This window comes from Mustela lutreola, chromosome 15 (assembly GCF_030435805.1).
Source record: "Mustela lutreola isolate mMusLut2 chromosome 15, mMusLut2.pri, whole genome shotgun sequence".
Taxonomy (NCBI): Eukaryota; Metazoa; Chordata; class Mammalia; order Carnivora; family Mustelidae; genus Mustela; species Mustela lutreola.
Window position 1 is genome coordinate 58,232,643 of NC_081304.1, and position 24,252 is coordinate 58,256,894.

General features: G+C 50.9%; 2 protein-coding genes across 2 annotated transcripts; both read left to right on the forward strand.

Annotated features, from left to right (window-relative positions):
• Positions 1-4,339: 4,339 nt before the first annotated feature.
• RPL26 (ribosomal protein L26) lies at positions 4,340-9,709 on the forward strand. The gene is made up of 4 exons (XM_059150566.1): positions 4,340-4,482; positions 5,409-5,581; positions 7,106-7,246; positions 9,543-9,709. Exons 2-4 carry the CDS (start codon positions 5,414-5,416, stop codon positions 9,669-9,671), a joined length of 438 nt encoding a protein of 145 aa, XP_059006549.1. The 5' UTR covers positions 4,340-4,482; positions 5,409-5,413; the 3' UTR covers positions 9,672-9,709.
• A 3,676-nt stretch (positions 9,710-13,385) lies between these two features.
• KRBA2 (KRAB-A domain containing 2) lies at positions 13,386-18,553 on the forward strand. Its single transcript, XM_059150558.1, is given in 5 exon segments — positions 13,386-13,462; positions 13,464-13,501; positions 13,504-13,566; positions 13,569-13,649; positions 14,412-18,553. Coding segments are annotated over 5 exon segments (1,500 nt in total). The 5' UTR covers positions 13,386-13,400; the 3' UTR covers positions 15,668-18,553.
• Positions 18,554-24,252: the final 5,699 nt, after the last annotated feature.

The following is a 24,252-nucleotide window of genomic DNA, read 5'->3' on the forward strand; positions in this document are numbered from 1 at the left end:
TGGGTCTTAAACATTTCGTCAGTCACACTTGTGAAAGAAATGCAAATTAAAACTTCTGCGGGTATACCATTTTTCACCTCTTTTCACCTCAAACGCTGAAAGATTCAAAACCCACTCTGGTGCCAAAGCTAAGGGAAAGTAGGGGAAGTGGTGGGGATGTATACAAGGAAAACCCCACAAAGGGAAATTTGACATTAACAATCAAAACTTCCACTTTGATCCAGCAAGTCCTGTCCTAAAAATGTATCATCTAGATAGACGTGCATATATCCCCATAGAACGTCTCCAAGAGACAATGGCCAATGGGATAAATGTGGTGTGGAACATTGTGGAAGAGAGGGGGAATAAAAATTCACGTTCTTATGTGCTTATGTATGCATTAAGAAATTGGGTAGAGCACGCAAAAAATTAATAACAGTGATTAACCGGGTAAGGGGACGAGAAACTGATGGGACAGAATGGGGATGATTTTCCCTTTCCCTTTGAAATTTTTTTAAAAAATTCATTTGAGGGGCGCCTGGGTGGCTCAGTGGGTTAAGGCCTCTGCCTTCGGCTCGGGTCATGATCCTGGGGTCCTGGGATGGAGCCCCACGTGGGGCTCTCTGCTCAGCAGGGAGCCTGCTTCCCCCTCTCTCTCTGCCTGCCTCTCTGCCTACTTGTGATCTGTCAAATAAATAAAATCTTAAAAAAAAAATTCATTTGAGAGACAGTGTGGGAGAGCACTAGACGGGGGAGGGTCAGAGGGAGAGGGAGAAGCAGACTTCCCACTGAGAAGGGAGCCCAACTTTAAACCTGATCCTAGCACCCCGGGATCATGACCTGAGCAGAAGGCAGACCCTTAACCCATCAAGTCACCGAGGCACCCCATCCCCTTGATACTTTTTGAAACAAGCAAACGTCCTATTTACTCAAAAATTAAACTGAAGGGGGCTCCTGGTTGACTCAGTCAGTTAAACGTCTGCCTTTGGCTCAGGTCATGATCTCGGGGTCCTGGGATCAAGCCCCACATCAGGCTCTCTGTTCAGCAGGGAGCCTGCTTCTCCCTCTCACTCTCCCTCTGTGCTCACTCTCTCTCAAAAATAAATAAATAAAATCTTTAAAAAATTAACCTGAAAAATGCTATTAGATGCTAAAAAGAGATCTTCAGTGAACACACCTGTTGCCCTGTGAGGTTCTGGCCCCGAGAACATTCGGGAGCCGCCCACCTACCCATCGTGCTGAGAGTGTCAGCTCTTGGCTCGGTGGGGCTGGTTTGTCTGGTTAGTAGTGTGACATCGTCTGCTGAACAGGCACACCAGGAAGGAAGGTAGAAAGCTTAATACTTGACTCAGGGTTTCTCAGTTCCTCTGGACTTCTCTTTGAGCCGGATCATTTAATGTGATTGTTTTGGTTTTTCTCTACCCTTCCTTTCCTTCATCAGGTAAAAGCTTTTACTTTGAACAACCCCCCTGACATCATGATACTGCAGGAAGATACCGTTCATCAAGAGACAGACAAACAGGGGCGCCTGGGTGGCTCAGTAGGTTAAAGCCTCTGCCTTCGGCTCAGGTCATGATCTCAGGGTCCTGGGATCAGGCCCTGCATCGGGCTCTCCGCTCAGTGGGGAGCCTGCTTCCTCCTCTCTTTCTGCCTGCCTCTCTGCCTACTTGAGATCTCTGTCTGTCAAATAAATAAATAAAATTTTAAAAAGAGAGACAGACAGACAGAAGCCTGGGATTAAACATGAACTGTTGCTCCTCTCTTCTGCCCCTTGTCCAAGGGCATGGCACTTATGCACACTTATTGCTACCTCACAATAACCTTTTCTTTTTTAAATTAATTTATTTATTTGTCAGAGAGAGAAAGAGAGAGAGAGCACAAGCAGGAGGAGCGGCAGGCAGAGGGAGATGGGAGTCCCCCATTTGGAACTTGATCCCAGGACCCTGGGATCATGACCTGAGCCAAAGGCAGACACCCCACCAACTGAGCCACCCAAGCATCCCGCTGTGGCACAGAATACCAGGGTCCCATCCTCACTTTCCCGCATCCTCCTTTCACCTGGTACGAAATAATTCTCAACACAAACTCTTTGTAGATCCAACAGGTGGTGCTGGTACAGACCTCTGGGCCTTGGCTTGGGTGGATCTCTGCCTACAGAACTCCTCCCTAGCTTTCCAGAAGCAGTTCAAGGCTCACGGGTGAAGAGCTCCCCACGCCCTACCGCTGTCAGAGTTGACCCATCCCGCCGTCTTCCCAGTGACACTTTGCTATCCCTATTTGTCCAGGGGGCTATTTCTCCCTTCTAGACACTGTGCTCCTTCAGGGGGAGGCTAGATCTTCCTGATCTCTGGATCTCAGTGCCTGGCCTACGATATGGTAACGAGTAAGAGTTGGAGAGATATATCAAGAACACCTGCACGAAGGCGAGCAAGCAGGAAAGAAGGAAGAAACAAATGGGATGGTTTGGGGGCCAGGGACAAAGTTGAGTCCGAGGGACTTAGGTTGTGGGACAGCTGGTTTGTCTTAGGGCTTCACAAAGACCAGCCTTGAGACAACCCCGAGGAGTCCAGTTAAAAAGACGTGTTTCAAATCATGTAGGAGGCACGGAAGGAAGAGAGAGGGAGCAGCCCGGCTAGGTGGCCCAAGGGTCGCTCAGGGCGGAGATGAGACATTTTATGCCGGTCAAAACTCCACGAGGCTACTCATACTTTGCACCTGTGCGTACGATCTGTACCCTGGCAATCTTCACACCATGTAAAGTGGTTGTGCTCTCCAAATGGTGGCCTGGAGGTTTAATTTCAATGACTCAGTGTTGCATGGGGGAGGGAGCTCAGGAGTCCTCCGGAGGGAAGGGTGACAACAGAGAATGATGGGCAGATTGAGGGAACAGAGCAGGCCTTTGTGGGAAGAGAGGAAGAGAATAGGGGAGACCTAGAAGAGGGGCTTAGCCGGAGCCGGCTGGCTCGGTCGGAAGAACCCTTGACTCTTAATCTCGGGGTTGTGAGTTTGAGCCCCACGTGGGATGCGGAGATTACTTGAACAAAACCTTAAGAAAAAAAAAAAAAAGGCAAGAAAGAAAGAAAAGAGGGGGTTGGGGGAACTAATAAGAACAAGAGAGAGGATAAGTCTGCAGGACCAGAAAGGAAGACAAGGTTAGGAAGGCAGGGGCAAGCAGCGGCTCCCTGGAACTTCTAGCAACCCAAGCAAATTCAGTTCAGCCCAGAGCCCCACGGGCTTCTCCCTGAAGGTTCTTTCCTCCAGCCGCAAGGACCTGGCTCCTGGAAACACTAAGTCAAGCTGTTTCCCATCTCCAAGCCCTCCCTCCAGCGATTCCCACTGCCTCATGGAGCTAATTTTAACATTCTTCCAAACTCAGCCAAGGGTGATCTCACCCCAGAAGTGTTCCCTGACCCCAAAGCTCTCTGCTATTCCTGCCACACAGAAGCACCAAGGGCGGGACGCCTGGGGGGCCCGGTCGGTTTAGTGGCTACCACTTGGTTTCAGCTCAGGTCGTGATCTCAGGATGATGATGAGATCCCGCCGAGCAATGGGCTCAGCATGGAGCCTGCATAAGATTCTCTCTCTGCCTCAGTCTTATGAATTACAACGACGTGCGTGTCTTTGCCTCCAGGATCCCGCATCACTCCGTCCAGGATCCCGCATCACTCCGTCAAGGACAAGGCATTATTTATCCGACAGAAACGGATCCCCCACCAGGTGCGCGGCCAGGCAAGCCGCGGGAGCTCACCGCCCTCCCGCACTCCCCGCCCTGCCCCGCAGCCTGCCCCCGCGTCCGTTTGCGGGCGACCCCGGCCCGCGCCCCCGCTTCCATCAGACCCCGGACCGCAAGGCAGCGGGCAGTAACGATCGGAAAGGGACGCAGCTCTCTGCTTGCAAAGGCCTCCCTCCAAGTGTGGTCTCGGATCCGGACCCGGGGCATCACTCGCGAGCTCGTTAGACACGCAGGTGCAGACCTCCTGGCGCGGGGCGGGGACGATCTCGCGTCCCTGCCCCCGCAAGGCTGGCGGCCGCTGCGGGGCGGGGCGGTGGAGCGCTTCCAAAGACCCGCGCACGCGCGGAACCGGTGTGACGGGCGGACGCAGGCCCAGCGCCACCTGGCGGCCGCTAGTAAAACCTGCTCTTTCCCGGCGAAGGAGGCGCCGGCTTCTTCACCACGCACCGGAACAGCCACACCCTGAGCAGCCCCCGCCACCACCCGCCCAGGAACGACCCTTTCCGGAGCACCCACCTGCAGAACCCAGACTTCCCAAGGGAGGCACCAGGTCCTGGAGAAGGCGGTTTTGCCGTTTCCTGCAGTTCCCCTCCAAGCCGCCGGAGTGCACTAGTCATCAGTTTCTTTCCCAGTTTCCTTCTCCCGTTCAAACCCCGCGCCTCTCTCGCGCCAAAAGATGATCGGTCTCGCGAGATCTCTCGGCAACTTACAGGACCGGAAGTAACGTGTGGATCTCTTCCCTTCTGCGGCCATCGCTGAGGCTCCTGTGGGTGAGTTTTGGCCATGCAAGCGCGAGAAAATCCACGGCCATCCGTTGGCGGGCGCGATGTCTTTTGACCCCGGGGGTCCGATACTCTCCCGGCGGATGAATAGCACCCAGGGAAAGGGGCCGGGATGGCCTCCATCTGTATTCCCGCAAGCCTGAGGGCCGCCGAGCTTGGGAATGGCGGAGGAGAGGGGGGTTTGGGAACCCCGCATATCGGCTCCTGGAGGGGAAGCGTTCTCTGGGGATGGAGACAAGTCTACTAAGTGTAGTTCCTTAGAGATGGTCTGGAAATAGTTACCTGGTAAAGCCAGGGAACTTGGCAGGCCGCGCTCGCCCAGGGGAAGGCTTTTTGGACCCGAGATGCGCAGTCCTGCCCAGGCTTGGGGACGGAGGAGCCGATGGGTTTTGTGGGGAGCTAAACGCGCTCGCGCCCGGGTCTGTAGTGGGTGGACGGTGGTCGGTCTCTGCAGAGTGTGATGTTAAGGGAGTGAGTTGTGGGTCTCCGTTGCCTTCACGCATCAGGGGTGCGAGTCCCGTCTTGACTACCCGGTGATGCAGGAGTTGGAGGGTGTGAGCTGAAGCAGGTGTGTTACTGATGGGGAATTACTATCGTTACTATTTTAGACTTTATTTATTAGCACACGCAGAGGGAGAAGCAGACTCCCCGCTGAGCAGGGAGCGGTCCGCGGGCCTCCATCCCAGGACCCTGGGATATGACCTGAGCCGAAGGCGGATGCCTAAGGGACGGAGACCCCGGGCTCTCGGGAATTCTTTATCCCATCAACAAATACAGAAAATCCCGCGGTAGACTAGGATCGTTCCCGGGGCTTTCTGACCTGCCCAGCTGGCAGTGGTACCGTTACCGGTGTGGAAAGTGGACTCGACCGTGGTCCCTTAAGGGCTGACGCGGCTTCTGACTTTCCTCTTCAGCCGAGATGAAGTTCAATCCCTTCGTGACTTCCGACCGGAGCAAGAACCGGAAGCGGCACTTCAATGCGCCGTCCCACATTCGCAGGAAGATCATGTCCTCCCCTCTTTCCAAGGAGCTGAGGCAGAAGTACAACGTGCGGTCCATGCCCATCCGGAAGGATGACGAAGTGCAGGTCTGGAGCGCGCGGGGGTCTCGGCGGAGCCCGCACGCCGGGCCCGGGAGAGGGATTGCGCTCGGGCCGCGATGCGCCTGAGACGCGGTTCCCGGAGCAGGAGGGCAGGAGGGAGCCGTAAAGTCCAACGGGAAACCGTGTCAGTCGTCCCAAGCACCAGAATCTGGGCCAGGTAACCGGAAGAAGTGAGGTGGTTCCGAACCAACGCACTACTTTGTGAGGCGCTTTTTCTCGGTGCGGTTGGTCAGCAGAGATGCGTCTGAGGACCAGTTCGGGCTCTGTCCGAGTTAAAGCCCAGATAGGGGAGCCCTCCCTGGACCGTAGTTTTACGTGGTGGTTTTATGTTTGCCGGTGGACACCTTGTCAGGTCGATTCAAGTGAAAATTTCTGTGTTTGCTTAGCTGTAACCTGCAGCTGGGGATGACAGGATCGAGGCCCGGCTCTAGAGCAGCGTGTGCCTGTCGCCAGTATTGATGGGGTTAGCGGGCGTTTAGGTAAAAGGCCAGTCTCCAGATGGCCATGTGGGTTGACACCCGCCGTTGGTTGCCACTGTACTAGTGCGGGATTTGTCGGTGCTTTCAGGACGTGGTCTTGGCTTTCAAGATTATTTTTTAAAGATCTTATTTATTTATTTGATGGACAGAGATCACAAGTAGGCAGAGAGGGGGAAGCAGGTTCCCTGCTCAGCGGAGAGCCCAATACTGGCCTCCATCCAGGACACCGGGATCATGACCCAAGCCAAAAGCAGAGGCCTTAACCCACTGAGCCACTCAGGCACCCCTCAAGGTCTCTTAATGTGAGAAAATCTGCAGCTGGAAAGAAACATCTGTGCAGAAGCACTTTGGGTTGCTTCCAGAATGACTGAGCATCACTGGGACTCGGGGGTGGGAAACTGGACTTTGGGAAAGAATTGGTTCCCACACATCCTTGCTGCTGCCTGCCCTGACACTGGGTTGGACACGTTAATGGGTTGTAAATTTAGTCTTGTGGCCTCTTGCCTCCTTCGATGGGGAGTAAAGTTCCTTGTTGTCCACCTGCTACTAAAGCCAAAGTGGGGTCGTGTTTTAACCTTTCACCAAGCTCGCGGCTGCTTGTGGACCACCAGTTGATGGATGTGCTGTCCATCACTGGATTTATATGGGGACATGGTTTATTTGCAGCTTCAAGCCAGAGAGAATTATTGGCACGTTTCCGCTAGCCGTCCTGTCTTTGAAAATTGAAAGGTCTCACAGATCTGTTCGAGTCAGTGACGTTTCCATGATCTGTAGCTTTCCTAGATCCCAAGGTTGATTTTTTTTTTTTAAGATTTTGTTTATTTATTTGACAGAGTTCACAAGTAGGCAGAGAGGCAGGTCAGGGGACAGGAGGAGCAGGGAGCTGAGCGGAGAGCCTGATGTGGGGCTCGATCCCAGGACCCTGAGATCATGACCTGGGCCAAAGGCAGAGGCTTAACCAACTGAACCACCCAGATGGCGCCCAAAGGTTAATCTTAATATTTCTGTTATTTTTGAACATAACATTTAGGTTGTGCGAGGACACTACAAAGGTCAGCAGATTGGCAAGGTCGTCCAGGTCTACAGGAAGAAATACGTCATCTACATTGAACGAGTGCAGCGAGAGAAGGCGAATGGCACAACTGTCCATGTGGGCATTCACCCTAGCAAGGTAGGTGTTTCTGAGAGTGCCTGAGAGAAGAGAAGGAATTTACAGGAGGTGTTGGCAAATGTGGTTGCTTGTTCGCTGGGCCCTCCTAGAGAACTAGAATCCTTGATTTTAGAGGTTCTAGAAACCAGTCTTAAAAGCCAACACAGTATTTGAATGGAGTTCTAGAAATCAGGCTGAAATTTTTTATGAGATCAAGGCATCTTGATCGGTCATGATGTATATTTAATGTATCTTCTCCTCAAAAGCTATGGTGAACAAATCTTAAAATCTAGGAAATAGGGTAATTTTTCTATTAAATGGAGCTGATGCCCTGTTCATTCTCAGTATTAAAGCTGAGTAAGCAGGGGCACCTGGGGGATTCAGTCAGTTAAGTGTCCCAACTTTTTGGTTTTGGCTCAGGTTGTGACCTCAGTGTCCTGGGATTGAGGCCCCCAAGTGGGGCTCTCCACTCAGCGTAGAGCTTGCTTGAGATTCCCTGTCCCTGTGCCCCTCCCACTAATGCACTGTCTCACTCCTGCTCCCTCTCTCCCCACTCCCTCTAAAATAAATAAATAAATCTTAAAAAGTAAGTAACGCCAGGTAAACAGGATGTCAGTTCTACAACCCTGTAAAGTATTAAACCATTTACAAATGGGGGGAAAAAACGAAGCCCACAAGCTAAGATCTCCTGGATAGTGGTAGTGTCTGAGCCAGCATAGAAAATCTGGTCTGTTTCCCATGCAGGTACCTGTCTGGAACTTGGATGTGAATTCTCGGATATTGTAATTTCTCGCTTCTGGTTTTTAAAAGATCTTATGATGCTGCCATAAATCTGTTTCCAAACTACAGGAAAGTTGGAAGGATTGGTGTGGCAATACTCCTGCATCTCTTTGACTTGGAATTCACTATTAGTGTTTCCCTGTGTTTTCTTTGCCTCTCTTCACTACCCCTAGTGGATTACCAGCGTGGTGATGCTTCCCTCTAATTCCTTTAGTATGTGTCTCTTGAGAGCAAGGACTTTGCTGTTCTCTGGCCTTCACCAGTCCTGTGTCTGTCCCACCAGTAGATCGGCTACTATCCAGGTCACCAGCCCAGTGATAGCTTCTTGGTCTTTTCCAGGTAGCACAGTGTAGGATGTAAGTTTCCTTCACTGTGGCTCTGTGATTGTCTTCATCTCTTTATTTCAGTCTAAGGACTTCAGACCTCTAAAGGCAGAGGACTCTGGCCCGGACCTCAACACCCAGTTGGCTGTTTTGCATTTTAGCTTGAATTTCTGATGGGTAACATCAAACCTAATGTGTTCAGACTTATGATTCTGTCCACGGTTTGCCACCAATACAGCAGCTTTGTCCTCCCAGTTGCTCATTTTAGTAGTGGGAGTAACAAAGTTGTAGTCTTTCAGCAAGATTAGTGATTATGATGCAATATTGTGTATATATCACTACTGCTGATCATATCTGTAGGACTTAAAAGTCTGTAAGGTTTTTTTTTTGTTTTTTTTTTGTTTGTTTGTTTTGTTTTTTTAAGATTATTTATTTATTTGACACACAAAGTGAGATCACAAGTAGGCAGAGAGGGAGGCGGGAGGCGGGGGAAGCAGGCTCCCCACTGAGCAGAGAGCCCAATGCGTTGCTCGATCCCAGGACCCTGAGATCACAACCTGCGCCGAAGGCAGAGGCTTTACCCACTGAGCCACCCAGGCGCCCCAGTTTGTAAGTTTATACCTTAACATGTGTCCTGTCTGCCATCCCTGGCTGACCATTTTAATCTTGTCACAAGTTTGACTTTTTACAATAGTACCTATCCCTGCCATCATACAGTATTGGTCTCTCTGATGTCTCTCACCATAATGTGCTCAAGGTTTCAGGTGTCTGAGTGTAGCCTAACTGTAGGGCCTTATTTGATCACCCTATAGGATTTAGCCCCTGCTCACCAGCAGTCCTTAGTCTCCCCCATATTGCCTGTTTTTCTGTATATCAGAGTCTGACATGTATCCACGTCTTTTGTTTTCTCACTCCCCATACCAAAGTACAGGCTCTGTGATGGCAGAGATTTCTTTTTGGTGGTTTTGCTGTGTTCCCAAACCTGGTTCAGTGCTCTTTGCCCCTGTTCCTTGCCTTCCTTCATAAGACCTAAATTTACCATCACCTGGAGACCTTTAACTATTAGATTTGTCTCAAGAAGAATCTAGACTCTGGTTTTGTGAAACTACATTTATACTCCAACTTGATTCTCAAGTTACGGTAAAAACAACAATGTGTATGACTTGATTAGCTTGTGAAGCTGGTAACTCTAGAAGTGTTTTGTTGCTCTGCAGGTGGTTATCACTAGACTAAAACTGGACAAAGACCGCAAAAAGATCCTGGAACGGAAAGCCAAATCTCGCCAAGTAGGAAAGGAAAAGGGCAAATACAAGGAAGAAACAATTGAGAAGATGCAGGAGTAGTCTTCTTTGTGACTTGAAATAAAAACTGTTAAAATGAAGAGCCTTTGCTTTCTGTGTGGAGCTTGGGGATAACACCCCCCTGCCAGCCGGTGGGTTTTCCGGGAAGTCAGGTGGCATTTGCTACTGGAGGCAGGTTCCCCCATCCTGGGCCTGGACTGTGCTAAAGAAAAATACTATCTAGATAGAGGGGGTTTTCCCATTTGAGCACCAACTCTTTTTAGTCACCGAGAGTAATGAGATTCGGCTAACATAGTGGGGGTGTCTCCCTTATTAGAGCAGGCGGTAATTGGGGGGGCATCATGGCTCACTGAGGAAAGCTCAGATAAAGAGACCTGTGGGCTACGGCCAAACCTGCTATCTCCCTGCTGCTGGGCGACGACTATGTAGGTGTGCTTGTGGCGTGCTGCATGTAAGTGACACTGCCCACGTGCTGGGGCTTGAGTACAAGTGAGGAGCCACTGCCCCCAGCTGTGCTCATCTTTTACCGTAATCTCGCGGGCACTGGTGCCAGTCGCGCCAAAACCTCAAAGTGCAAATGCTTACGTTGCAGTTCGAAGTAAACGTTCCTCTGAAACGTTGGTTCCCGGGGCTCCGTGAAGAGGCTCCCGCAAGGGACAGCCCTCGCGCCTCCGGCCTCGCTCCTTTCCCATGAAGCTTCTAGATGCAGAATGAGGGATGCAGCTCACTTTCCTCACTTCCAGACCACGGGCTTTGCAACAGCGCGAGGGACGGGGTCAGCGGCTCCCACTGCCAAGGTCACGCGTGGGCCGGCCGCAGGTACCCCCAGCCCCAGGGACCGCGGAACGACAGGCGGCGAAAACCCCTAGCGGGACCCCGTCCCTCCGGGAAGTTAAAAAGATGCCCGGCGGGGGCGGGTCTTCCGGCCGGCACGGAGCAGCTTCCGGTGCGGGCGGTGGCGGGGGAGGGGAGGACGGGCCCCCGACGCCGCGACCCCCAGCGCATCCCCCTCACAGCCCAGGCCTCCGGCCTGGGTTTGGCGGCCGTTGATCCTCCCCGCGTCTCTCGGCCTCGCTCATTTGTTCATCCCCGAACTCGCGGTCCTCGCAGGAGTCGGGGGCAGCGATCGGTGGGCGGGGCGGGGAGGGGTGCAGACGAGCCTGGGAGGCGGGGCGGAGGGGGCCAAGCCGGGAGGGAGTACAGGGAGGAAGGCCACGCACGCAGGGGAGGTGGCGCCCGCAGCGGGTCTCCAGGAGCGGGCGGGACGTCTGTCGGGGGATGCGGGGAGGCTCTGCTAAGTGCTTCACCTGCGTTATCCCCGCGTCTGCATCAGGAAACCAGTACGTCCCCTTGTTGTGGCTGAGGGAGCTGAAGCCCAGTAACTCCGCCCCGGGCAGGGACACACCCCTCAGCCCTCCCCTTGCCGGCCTCGCCCTTGCACCTGCACGGGAAGCGTCTGCCTATGGTCCTCTGAGCATCTTTTGTCTCGCCGGATCCTTGGCCGTCTGAGGCAATACCGCCCGGTAGAGGGATCAGCACCTACCTGCGAGGTTGTGTACGCCCGAACCAGTCGACGACGAACACAAGATCAAGTGCTCCAGAGACCGGGCTGTCCAGAGGACGGAGAGGTGGCAATCGGCTGGAGTCGCTGGACCCATCAGGAAGGCGGCTGAGTTCACAAGACCAACGAAAGGGCCTTCCAGGTCTGGGACGCCGAAGCAAAGACTCACAGGTGGGTGAGGACGGGAGATGGCTCCAGCTTTCCCTAACCAAGGTCATGTATCCGTAGTTACCCCGCCGTCACAGACCGCGTCAGGAAGCTCGACACGGTTCTTTCCTGCTGCTGTGGAACAGGTGCTGAAAACCGAGACGACCGCAGGGAGGGGCAGATAAGTTGGACACGTTTGTAGAGCGCTTAGAGACGCTGGGAAGCAGGAGAGTGCGGGCTCTTCTAACCCGACCTGCGGCCAGTTGTTGCCAGGCAGCCAAGTTCCCAGGATGGCCAGATCATCCCCTTTTCCAAGAAGGGCAGCCAAGATTCCTCTATGAAATCCCATCTGTACCTATAGAGAAATCGTTCTCATTTCTCAAAAAACAAACACTGATGGACTAACCAAAATAGGCCCGTTAGCAAACTGTAGCGTTTCCTAGCATATTGTGAGGACCGTATCTCAGATTAAAGGCTGAAATTTTGAATCTTTTTGCTATAAATTACTTCCAACCTGTCTTCACTCTTTTATAGGATGAATTTGAAGCTTTTGCTTCCCTTGCAGTCCCCTGAAGGGCCTCAAATAGCAGCCAGGGCAGCCACTCAATTAGAGCTGCTGGTTTCAGGGACGAGTCTGGAAAGTGCTTTCCTGGATCCTGCTGAATATCTCGTGGTCTCTTCTGAGGACCTTTGGCTGTGGGATGATAACATATTCCTTTTAAACGTGATTAAATGACTAAATGTGACTGGTAGGGGCGCCTGGGTGACTCACTCCATTAAGCATCTGCCTTCAGCTCTGGTTATGATCCCAGGGTCCTGGGATAGAGCCCCACGTCGGGTTCCCTGCTCAGTGGGAAGCCTGCTTCTCCCTCTGCAGCTCCCCCTGCTGTGCTCTCCCTGTCAAATAAATAAATTCTTATAAATAAATAAGTGTGACTAGTAGATGAAACAAACTGGTTTATGTACTGCAGAACTTCTCAGAGACTTTATTTTAAAAAAAAGATTTATTTGAGAGATAGTGGGCACTTGTGAGCAGGGAGAGGGGCAAACGTAAAGAATCTCAAACAGACTCTGCTGCGGAGACCCACGTGATGGACCCTGAGATCACCACCTGAGTTCAAAACCAAGAGTCAGATGCTTCATCAACTGAGCCACCCAAGTACCCCCTCTGAGCCTTTAAAATGTCCATTTACACTGAGGATCTTGAGCTCACACTTAAACAGCATTTGCAAACATTCTATTTCTTCAACACTGAAATGGATGTTTTCCACATATATTAATCTGGATGTGTTCATTTAACGTAGGTCCTCTGTTTTTTCCCCCCTCAAAAAAAAAGTCATCAGAAAGTCAGCGGTTTTACAGTCAGCAGAGTCTTAGAATCAGGAATGTTCTGTGGTCAGCCAGTGATGCTGAACACGAGAGTTTGAAGCCTTTTTAGTGGAGAATCTTCCAGACCTCAGCTTAACTAAGACTGTCGCTCAGAGCTTTGAAGCCTTTTCAACTTTCTCTGCTTTCCAGGGTTCTGCCCCGCCTCTCGGCTCTCCCTCCGATGGTGGCATCCCATGGATTTTGTTTTCCCCCCTATTGCCATTACTCCTGTTTTCATCACGTGAACTCTTCCCCTGGCCTCATCGCCATCCTACAACCCGGAGTGGTTCTAAGGAGTCTCAGTTGACCCTCAAGTTCTCTCCCTGAGGAATTCTCCCATCTTGGTGGGGTGTACCAACCGGAGTACCTCTTTTTGGCATAACGAGCCCCTGACAGACCTCTCTGCACAGAGTTGGAGTTTTTCCATTTCTGGAAACAGACAGACCCTGCCGCCTCTAGTCAGAGCCGTCAAGCCCGTACTGGAAGGGGTCTCCAGTCTTGGAATGCCCAAGTTCATTTGGACTTTCTGCTTTGTTCTGGAAATATGTGGGCCTCAGTTCAGGCAGAATCAAAACTAGTCTAAGCCTGCAGACCTCCCAGGAGGGCAGAACTTGTTTCCTCACCCACAAAGCTGGACTCCTCTGGTTGGATAGGAGACCATTTATTACTTCTTCTGCCTTCCTTGTAACAGTCACATGATCACACTCCGAGTCACTGATGCTGGCGTGCCTTCATTCCTGGTACCCTCTACTGTCTCCCCCAGTCCTGCTGCAGCCACTCCTTAGCCCAGGCCCCGAGAATGGTCCCTGTGGCACCAGCTGGTGTCATTTCAAGCGGTAGCAACATCTGAGGATATGCCATATATGGCCAGTGTTTGAGAGCCTCTGGGAAGGCCTGCTGCATGGACACGATGCTGGACGGTTATGAGAACGTGGTCCCTCAGGGTAAGGACTCAGTCTTCACTCACTACTCCTGTGTGCCGTCACCAGGGGAAAATGTCATTCAAAAATTTCCCAGCACTTTCTCCTTCATTCTCCTAAAATGCAGACAGACTCTTCGGCCCCAAGAAATCGATTACATTGATTGTGGGAAAGCTAAAAAAGCCCCTTCCTGGGGCTCCTGGGTGGCTCAGTGGGCTAAAGCCTCTGCCTTCGGCTCAGGTCATGATCCCAGGGTCCTGGGATCGAGCCCCGCATCGGGGTCTCTGCTCAGCAGGGAGCCCGCCTCCTCCTCTCTCTCTGCCTGCCTCTCTGCCTACTTGTGATCTCTGTCAAATAAATAAATAAAATCTTTAAAAAAAAAAAAAAAGCCCCTTCCTGGTGCTAACTTCAGGTTCAAGTTTGCAGTTATCATGGTGCCTTCCAGCAACATTCTCCCATTTATTTATGTTATTTTAAAAGTTACTGAGGGAGAGTGTCCGTCTACTGCCTGAAGCATTTCCATGTATCCTCTCTCCTACTCATGTAATAAATAAAGACCAGTTAACTAGGTTTCACTTTATGAGCGAATAGTTTCATTCACTCTGTTTGCCTAAAGTCTAAAATTACTACATATTTCTATATATATCTTAGTAACTTTATTCCTCTGTGATCTTCCTTTTCTGTGGTGGTCTTCAAAAATCAGATGAAGAATGAGGAACTGGCAGGGAAAGTCTCCCAGAGGGAATATCGGGGATTTTAACTCTGTTTTTTCTCTCCCTGTCTTAGGCTCCTTCTTACAGTTGTCCACGATGCCCCAGAAACCTGGAAACGACCCTCCTCATGTGTCCACTACAAGTGACACGGAAACGGAGATACATCACATGAGAGAAAAGTTTCTTGCAAGTGTGACCAAGTTAGTTGAAAGCAAAAGTTACAACAGTAAGGTATTTTCCAAAGAAAAGTACTTTCAAACGATAAAGGAAGTCAAAGAAGCTAAGGAAAAGGGGAAGAAATCCTCGCGTGACTACCGCCGTGCGGCAAAATACGACGTGATCTCTGTGCAAGGCACAGAGAAACTGATCGAGGCGACGCACGGAGAACGCGACCGAATTCGGTATTACGTGCATAAGGAAGAGTTGTTTGACATTCTCCATGATACACATCTCAACATTGGACACGGCGGGCGGACACGCATGCTCAAGGAGCTACAAGGAAAGTACGGGAATGTCACCAAAGAAGTCATCGTCTTGTACCTGACGCTCTGTAAACAGTGCTACCAGAAGAACCCGGTACCCAAGAGAGGTCTTGCCCCCAAGCCCATGCCTTTGAAGGACACTGACTCCAGGTGCCAAGTTGAGGTCCTGGACATGCAGTCAAATGCTGACGGTGAGTTCAAGTTTATCTTGTATTACCAGGACCACTTAACCAAGTTTATTATTTTACGGCCATTGAAAGCAAAGCGGGCCCATGAGGTGGTCATTGTCCTCTTGGACATCTTCACGATTCTTGGTACACCTCGCGTGTTAGACTCTGGCAGTGGTGTGGAGTTCACAAACCAGGTTGTGCATGAGCTCAGTAAGGTATGGCCAGACCTAAAGGTTGCCTGTGGTAAACAGCGCCCTGGCCAGGGCCCAGGCTCCCTGGAGCAAGTCAGCCACGATGTCAAGAACATGGTAAGGGCCTGGATGCAGAGTAACCACTCACGTTGCTGGGCCGAAGGCCTGAGATTCATACAGATGGCGAGGAATCAGATGTTTGACGTGTCCCTGCAGCGAAGTCCATATGAGGCAATGTTTGGTTTTAAGGCCAAACTCGGGCTGTACTCTTCGCACTTACCCCGGGAAACTGTGGCCATCTTACAAACAGAGGAGGAGCTGGAAATTGCTGAAGAACAACTAGAGAGTAGCCTTTGGAGGGGGCAGGAAGAAAGGACTGAGGTTGCAGCAGACAGATCTGATGTGGACGAGGATCTCGATCCCACAGCTCCAGAAGCAGCAGAGCCCAGCACCTCACAGGGGGCCCCACGTCTCTTTTGCTGGTGACCAGGCACCTGCCGAGTGGGCGCCATATGGCCCTTGGGGAACTACCACCAAATTCCCTGGGGAAAGGAGCTCGAAGGGTAGACCTTCCCATCAGTCAAATTGTCCATGGAAGTCCTTGCTTGAAGGGGCAAACCTGGTGAGGTCTGTGACCTGGGGCCACCATGACAAAGGACCGCAGTCTTGGCAGCCTAGAACAGCAGGAATTTACTCTCTCGTCCTTCTGGGGCCAGAAGTTCAGAATCGGGGTGTCGGCAGAGTCTGCCTCTCCTGGAGGCCCTGAAGGAGAATCCATTCCGTGCCTCTGGCCTTTCTCTGATGGCTGCTTGCAATCCTTGGCTTGTACAAGGCCAGTCTCTGCCCCATCTTCCTGTGGGTCTCCATATGTGTTCTCCTTTTCCTTCTCTTAGATGGACCCATTGGATACCAAATCCATGTCATTGGGTTTAAGGCCCACCCCATTTGAGGGTGATCTCATCTCGAGAGCCTCCCCTAAATTATATTTACAAAGACACTTTCCCCAAATGTGGTCAGAGTCTCAGGTACTGGGGGTTTGGCCCTGGGCATAACTTTCTGGGCGACAGAGTTCTACCAACTACCGAGTGTGTTTGCCTGCAGGATGTGAACTGATGGGGTCTTACCAGTGAAGCTGGTAGGGGTGCCCTCCCTATTTCTAGTACGCATTCCTTCTGCCAAATCCTGCTCTTCAGACAATATCCGAAAAGACAGGGCACAGAGGAAAAGATGGAGATGAAGGACAAATCAAGAGAGAAGATGTTGACCCAGCACACCCTGGGGAGTGGCCACCTCAGCACCTGCTCTCTATTTCCTGCTTCAAGAAATACCATAGGTGCCGTCCCACCTCTCAGAACAGCATGTGCAGGGAACGGTGTGACCTGCCTGGAGCGTACTTTAAAAGTTGGCCAGAATTAAGACATGGCTAGGGTTTCAGTCTGAGTCTGCCAGTTGTCTCTGCCTTAAGAATAGCAAAGCATGTCTTTCTGGAACGGGTCAGTACATTCCAGGAAGTGACCAGTCGCCAGGGACTCTGGAGCAAAGGGCAAACATGGGCCAGATGTCCCTGCTCTGGCCAGAGGAGACTAGAGCAAGGGCCAGTCTGAGTCATGGTTCAGGGTAAGGAGAGCTGACCTGGACAAGGAGAAGGACAGTGCCTTGGATCTGGGTCCTGCTGTGTTCCTATGGCCGAGACAAAAGCCTAGCCCACTGGAGATGTTCTGGGAGGATCTGTCGTGGGAACGAATAGTTCTGCAGAGGTGACCACGGGAACGAGAGGGATCTGGTCTTTATTCCCCCGTGCACTCTTCCTGCGTATCCTGGAGCCATTTAAGCCCATTCTGATCACTCCCTGAGCCAGTTCCCTCCTCTGTAAGGGGCAGTACCTACCCCTACTCACAGAAGGGGCAACACTGCCAGCCTCACAGGGTGTTGTGAGAACCGGAGAGAAAATGTGGGAAGGGCTTTGTCTAAACGCTGAGTTAGTTGTCCTTGCTACCAGTGGAGCGCATCCCCCACATGAAAGCTGGAGGCCTCTGCCCTTCCTCTGCTGGTTAAACAGTGGTACCGGGAGGCTACATGATTATTATTAGAAAGGAGGTGACAGCACCTTCCAGCTTGTTCCGGGGGAGGGGGGGATCCTGTTCCATCCTTGGCAGGGACCTCACTCTGCACTGCTCCTTTGTCACTCACCCTGGCAGGGTCTGGGAGGCCCAGCTCCACTCATGTTACCAACGCTCTTGCTGACCTGCTGCCTCGTGGTTGCCAGGCAAACCAGGAACCGCATTGTGGACCCAGGCAGGGGAGAGGTGAGATGAGGCACAGCGTCCCCGCCTGTCCCAGGGAGGGGCTGCAGAGAACCCAGGTCTCCCGAGCTGCTGCATCTCCACTCTTCCTTCCCCTTTTCCTTCTTAATGCTGGTGGTGGGAGAAGAGTTAGAGGTGTACACTGAGACCTGCTATGGCCTTACTCTGCGTTTCAGCATCTGGAACAGAAGCTTCCAGGGTCCCACCAGCTGCTTGCAGCGTGCAAATGTAGTTCGTGTGCGAAACTGAAAACTATCACCACCATCACTCTAGAAAACCAGGTTTCACATACATCTCTGGAAAAGTTGGAAGATCTAGCCACACCAGGCCTGCATCTTTGCATCACAGCGGAGTGGAGCTCGGTGGCAGCCCCCAGGGGGCAGTCTGCGCATGCGTCCTCCAGTCCTCCAGGTGGCCACTGTCAGGCCCCCACAGAATATGGCCAGGTGCATTTCTGTGGCCATTGCTGGAGAAAGGCACATGAAGTCAGAATATGAACCAAGGCCAGAAACCGACCTCTGTTTGCTTTAAGAATTTTTTATAAAAGTGGCATTACAGGGGCGCCTGGGTGACTCAGTGGGTTGAAGCCTCTGCCTTCGGCTCAGGCCATGATCCCAGGTCCTGGAATAGAGCCCCACATCTGGCTCTCGGCTCAGCAGGGAGCCTGCTTCCCCTTTTCTCTCTGCCTGCTTCTCTGACTACTTGTGATCTCTGTCTGACAAATAAATAAATAAATCTTAAAAGAAAAAAAAAAAGAAAGAAAGAAAGTGGCATTCCACATCAGTGAGAGGGGTGGCATTACTCCGTTAATGTGTTTAAGGAGGGAACACATGAAGTCTGATTCCAAAACAGGAAAATAAACTACAAAAGTGTTGGGGGAAATGCGGGACTGTCGTGATCGTGGAATGGAGAAAACCTTCCTAAGCACTACAGGAAATTCAAAAGCTGTAAAAGAAAAAGCTAATACACTTGCTCTTCATAAAAATCTCAAACATCTATGGAAAATCCTCGTTTAAAAAGTGAACAATGGGCGCCTGGGTGGCTCAGTGGGTTAAGCCGCTGCCTTCGGCTCAGGTCATGATCTCAGGGTCCTGGGATCGAGTCCCACATCGGGCTCTCTGCTCAGCAGGGAGCCTGCTTCCTCCTCTCTCTCTCTGCCTGCCTCTCTGCCTACTTGTGATCTTTCTCTGTCAAATAAATAATAAATAAAATCTTTAAAAAAAAAAGTGAACAAAGGTAAGTGACATTGGGAGAAAATACTTGCAACACCTAAAACATCCTCATATTTTAAAAGTTTGCTTACAAATGAATAATGAAAAGAGGAGCCAACAGTGAGCGAGCAGAGGCTAACAGAAGGAAAAGAAACAGGTAATGCTTCACGTGTCTGCGTGTACCTGCGTTGTGTTCGAAGAACCCCGAGGCTGTTCGTTTCACAAAACAGACTCAAGTTATTTGGGAATCTTAATGTTCTCCACTGTGCAGGTGGGAGAAGAGACACGAGCCTAGTGATCCTGTCTTGATTGGACAAACCTTACAGATAAGGAGCTACAGTGATTACTAGGTTATTTTCAAGACCACTGTACTCATTTCCCACAGCTGCCACCCCACAATGAACTGGGGGGCTGACATAACAGAAATGTATTGTGTCACAGTTCTGGAAGCCAGAAGTCTGAGATCAAGGTGTCCACAGGTTTGGCTCCTTGCCAGGGCGCTGGGGAGACTTCCGTGCCTCTCCTAGTTTCTGGTAGCTTCAGGTGTCCCTGGACTTGCAGATGACACCTTTGCATCTGTGTGTCTGTCTGTCTCTGTGTCCAAGGGTCCCCTTCTAATAAGGACCCCATCATTGAATTGAACAATGAGGCAGAAGAGGAAATGTTGCTCAGAAACATCTAGCCCAAGACTCAGATCCAAGTCTTTCCAAGTCCGAGGTCAGCTCTTACAACCACCCCTCTTGCTCATGAATTTCTAGGGGTGCCCATTGCTCATGGGAAAATGGCTTAAACCTGATGGCCCAACTTGATGTGTAAGCTGGCACACAGTGTGGTCCCAACTCAGGCACAAGAGCAGCTTCGGTTCCACTGCCCTTGCGGTAAGGAGAGAGACCACCAGCCAGTCTAGGTCCTGCTAGAGTCGCTTATACTTGCCAAGACTTGGTTCCCTCAACCCAGAACAGATGGCTGAACCGGCCCAGATGAGTGTTCTTCCTACTCTCTGTGTCATATGGAAACTGTCCTCTCCCACTTTCACGCTTCCTGCCTCTCCCCAGACCACCATGCCGAAGCTCCCCATCAGGGCTCATGTCCCCGCTTCCGAGAAGGTGACAAAAGATGGGAGATCCAGAGATAGATGCTTTGTTCTCCATCTGCCACTTTATCAAAACTAGCTTTTTGTTTTGTTTTAAAGATTTTATTTATTTATTTGACAGATATTACAAGTAGACAGAGAGGCAGGCAGAGAGAAAGGAAGGGAAGCAGGCTCCCTGCTGAGCAGAGAGCCAGATGTGGGGCTGGATGCGGGGCTCCATCCCAGGGTCCTGGGATCATGACCTGAGCCGAAGGCAGAGGCTTTAACCCGCTGAACCACCCAGGCACCCCTATCAGAACTAGCTTTATGTTGTGGGATAAAACCTGCTTTTCTGCAGCTCTCGGAGAAGAGGGACACTTTCTTCTGATATTTGTGAGATGCTGTTCCCAGCGGTTTTGTGAAGCCAAGCATCGGAGTGCCCTTAACACTGAGAGAAGCGAGGGAAACTGCCTGAGGACCTGACTTACACACTTGCTTCCCAATTATGTTGCAAGCTTTTTGGACATGAGGGCAACAGACCGTTAAAGCACGGCTTGCCAAGGCCAAGTTCTATCGCTATGCAGGTCAATTACCTCTGCCCAGTTACCTTAACCTTTTCCAGTCCCATAGCTTTGGGTTGTAGTATTTGAAGGGGGAGGTTTTGATTTTGTTTTTAAATGTTATTTACAAATCTTCCCACTTGGGGCGCCTGGTGGCTCAGTCGGTTGGGTGTCTGCCTTCGGCTCTGGTCATGATCTCAGGGGCTCTCTGCTCAGCGGGGAGCCTGCTTCCCCATCCCTCTCTCTGCCTCTCTGCTGCTTGTGATCTCTCTCTCTCTCTCTCTCTGTCAAATAAATAAACAAATAAAATCTTAAAAAAAAAAAAACAAATCTTCCCACTTGATTGTGGACATTTTACAGAAATCAATTTAAAACCTGAGATACTTTTAAATATGAAAGAGAAAGAGTCCTTCCCAGGACTCTTGTTCCAAAAGTTAACCAATGGCAGAATCTGTTTGTCCCTGGAATCTTCTTCTGAATTTTGTCCAGAATCCTATCCCTTTGAATGTATTGAAATGTGGTTTCTCTTTTAGTTCCTGGTTCCTTTTATTGTTTTTATCTTGGCGCTAATCTTTGTTTACCCAGGTTCTGACATTTTTACCCCAGAATTAATTACCCCAGATGGTCTGCTCTCCTGTGTTTTCCAAGCAAACAAAGTGGGCAGGAAATAAGAGTTTCCTGAGCAAATCGGCCTTCCGTTTTAGTATGAGACTTTGCCTTTCAGAAGCTTGCTTCTTTCATGTCTACTTCTTCTATTTATAATTGATTAAAGATTTTTTTCATTTGGATCTAATTAGATTTTACCTTCTCCCAATTCACAAGTAGTCCTAATATTTTGCCTTTTGCTTCCCTGAGTCTCTTTCTCTTTCGTAGAATCCACTGTTCTGTTTAAGGTCAATGGTAACATCCTTTTTGTTGACCAGCTCCTCACTCAGACCAGCTTCTCCACACCTGGAACTTTGGCTTCAGATCTCTTCTCTTCTTCTAGGCTCTTCTAGGCATTTCCCTTGACAGGACCATGTGCGTTAGCAGCCGATGAGCTCTGAGGAGCCTTGCCTCTTGGCGTTTGCACAGATGGGTCCCTCCTAACTTTGGTGAGTCATTCAGCAACCAGATGTTTGCTTTTCTCCCCTCTCCACTCTACCTCGAGCCCAGAGTGTGCTGTGCCCTGAAGGAGAGCACCTTTGGGGCCTCTGCCTTCAGCTCAGGTCATGATCTCAGGGTCCTGGGATCAAGCCCCACGTCGGGCTCTCTGCTCAGCAGGGAGCCTGCTTCCTCCTCTCTCTCTCTGCCTGCCTCTCTGCCTACTTGTGATCTCTCTCTCTGTCAAATAAATAAATAAATAAAATCTTAAAAAAAAAAAAAAAAAAGGAGAGCACCTTTCTTTCTGCCTTTCCGTGAGGCAGGAATCCTGGAAATGCCCCCCTTACGTTGCAGGGACCCCCACCAGGATCTTCCTTCCAAGAGTAACCCAGATCACCAGTAACAACCCAGTCGCAGAGCCCTCTACCTGAACTAGGGTTGGGCCAGGCTAGACACCTGACGGCTGCCTCCCCTACTGCAGACACTTTCTGTACCCGGAAGAGAGCCTCCACACCCCCAGTCCTCTGCCCCTCACTTCCATCCATTCAATGCCTACAGACACCTGTGTGCTGGCCTGTGGAGGCACCACCAAGCCAGGGATCATGGTAGCATACCACATGCTGATACAGGGACACCGCAGAGCCTTCTCAGCCGTATCAGGGGCTCTGTGAAGGCCCCGCACGAAGGCCACTGAGCGGAGTGCTGAAAGAGGGTCTGCGGGCTCACCCTTGAACATGCCCCATCCCGCCTACTGTGTATCAGAGGACTTCTCGAAGGTGGGATCGTCCACAGAAAACCCGACCAGACGTCATCTTAACCCAGCGATCAAATGAACACCTCCAGCATTTGTCCGACCCAATGCTTCTGCGACATTTATACCCAAAATGCATTATGTGGGTCTAATTACAATGAAACGAGAGATAAACCCAGATTGAGGGCCATCCTACAGACAGCTGGCCTGTGCTCTTCAAAAAGGTCAAAGCTGGGAAAGACAAAGACTGAAGGAAATAAAAGAAAGACTAAGGAACTGCCCCAGGAAAAGTGGGCTAAAAGACATGGCAATGCGGGGCATGATCCCAAACTTTCTTTTGTCGCACACTCAAGGACTGATCCAACCAGGAGCCCCTGCAGTGAGTCAATGTAGAAAATAACAAAGCTGCAGAGTATTAAGACATTAGATAAAAGATACAAAGACTGTAAATCCTAACCTATATCGAGGGGAAAGGGCCCCAAAGCAAAATGTATATACTTGTGTGCTAAAATCTTTCTATTATTTTTCTGTCACGATTATTGTAAAAGTTTCTCTTGCAGGGTGCCTGGCTGGCTCAGTCCCTGGAGCCCCAACTCCTGATATCAGGGGTCGCGAGTTCAACCTCCACCTTGAGCACAGAGATTACTTAAAATAAAACCTCTTTTCTTTTCTTTTTTCTTTTCTTTTCTTTCTCTCTCTCTCTTTCTTTCTTTCTTTCCTTTTTTTAACATTTCCTTAGTTATTCTGACGTCATACATGAATTGGTGTCCCTTACGCAGTATGGGCAGCTTCTTCAAGCCTTGCCATCTGATCGTCATCTGAACCGCGTTAGGAAGCCCCAGCTCCGTGGGTTTGCGAGGGTCTCCGTAAAGGGAGTGACTTCAGCTTCACCTGTCTCTGTCTTTCTCTAAAAGATTTTATTTGACCGAGAGAGAGGGAGAGAGCGCGCGCCCACAAGCAGGGTCAGGGGCAGGCAGAGGGGGAAGCAGACTCCCCACCAAACAGGGAGCCCGATGGAGGCGTCGATCCCAGGACCCCGGGATCACCACCGGAGCTCAAGGCAGACGCTGCACCAACTTAACCAACTCGGCCACTTAGGCGTCCTGTCACTGTACCTTTCTCTTTCCCTTTCAGCCAAAGGGGTTGTACGATCAGGACAGTCTCTGCTCTGCTAAGGGGCCGGAGACCCGAAAATCTTAAAATCCGCCAATCCGGTAACGACCACGCTAAACTCTCTTTCACACCACATACTGTAGTCTACACGGGTCCCATAACAAAATTCCACAGGCTGGGGGCTCACACGACAGACCCGCATTTATTCAGCGCTGGAGGCTGGACGTCCAAAGTCAAGGTGCCGGGCAGCCGGGTCTCCGGCGGGAGCTCTCTTCCGGGTCGGCAGGCGGCTGCCTCCTGGTTCCACCCTCACGAGGCCTTTCTTCCTTGGTGCGCGTGCGCAGCAGCGGCAGAGCCAGGGAGGAGTTCTCCGCCATCTCTCCTTTTGAAGACTTTAATCCTACCCGCTCAGCGCACCACTCCCGTGACCTCATTTAGCTTTAATTACTTCCCAAAGCCCCACCTCCAGATACAGCCACTGGGGTTAGGGCTTCAGTGTATGAATTTGGGGAGGGGGTGACACAATTCAGTCCACAGTGCTGCGCGGAGACAGCTCTGCGTCTCCTCATTCTGGGGTCCAAGGAGACAGAGAAGCCACCATCTTGACTGAAACAGCGGCAATAAGAACGCTAAAGAAGCTCGCACAGGCAGTTAAAGTCTCTGAACTGGAAGAAGTGTGTCTGGCAAGCTATTGGCCGGATCGAGTCACATGACCCCAACCAATCACAGGGGAGCCAGAGGGCGCCATTTTAGCGTATCCCCAGAAGGCGAAGAGCTAGAGATTTGGGGGGAGCAGCATTAATGGCCACTGTAGGAAAATAAATGGCTACTACTGAAGCCAGCAGACTCTTTGGCTTAAAGTCACATATAGGAGATTGATTCGCAGCAACAGTATTCACAGTAGACAACGGGTGGAAACAGCCCACCTGTCCATCAATGGATGGGTGGATAAGCAAAATGAAATATACCCATTCAAGG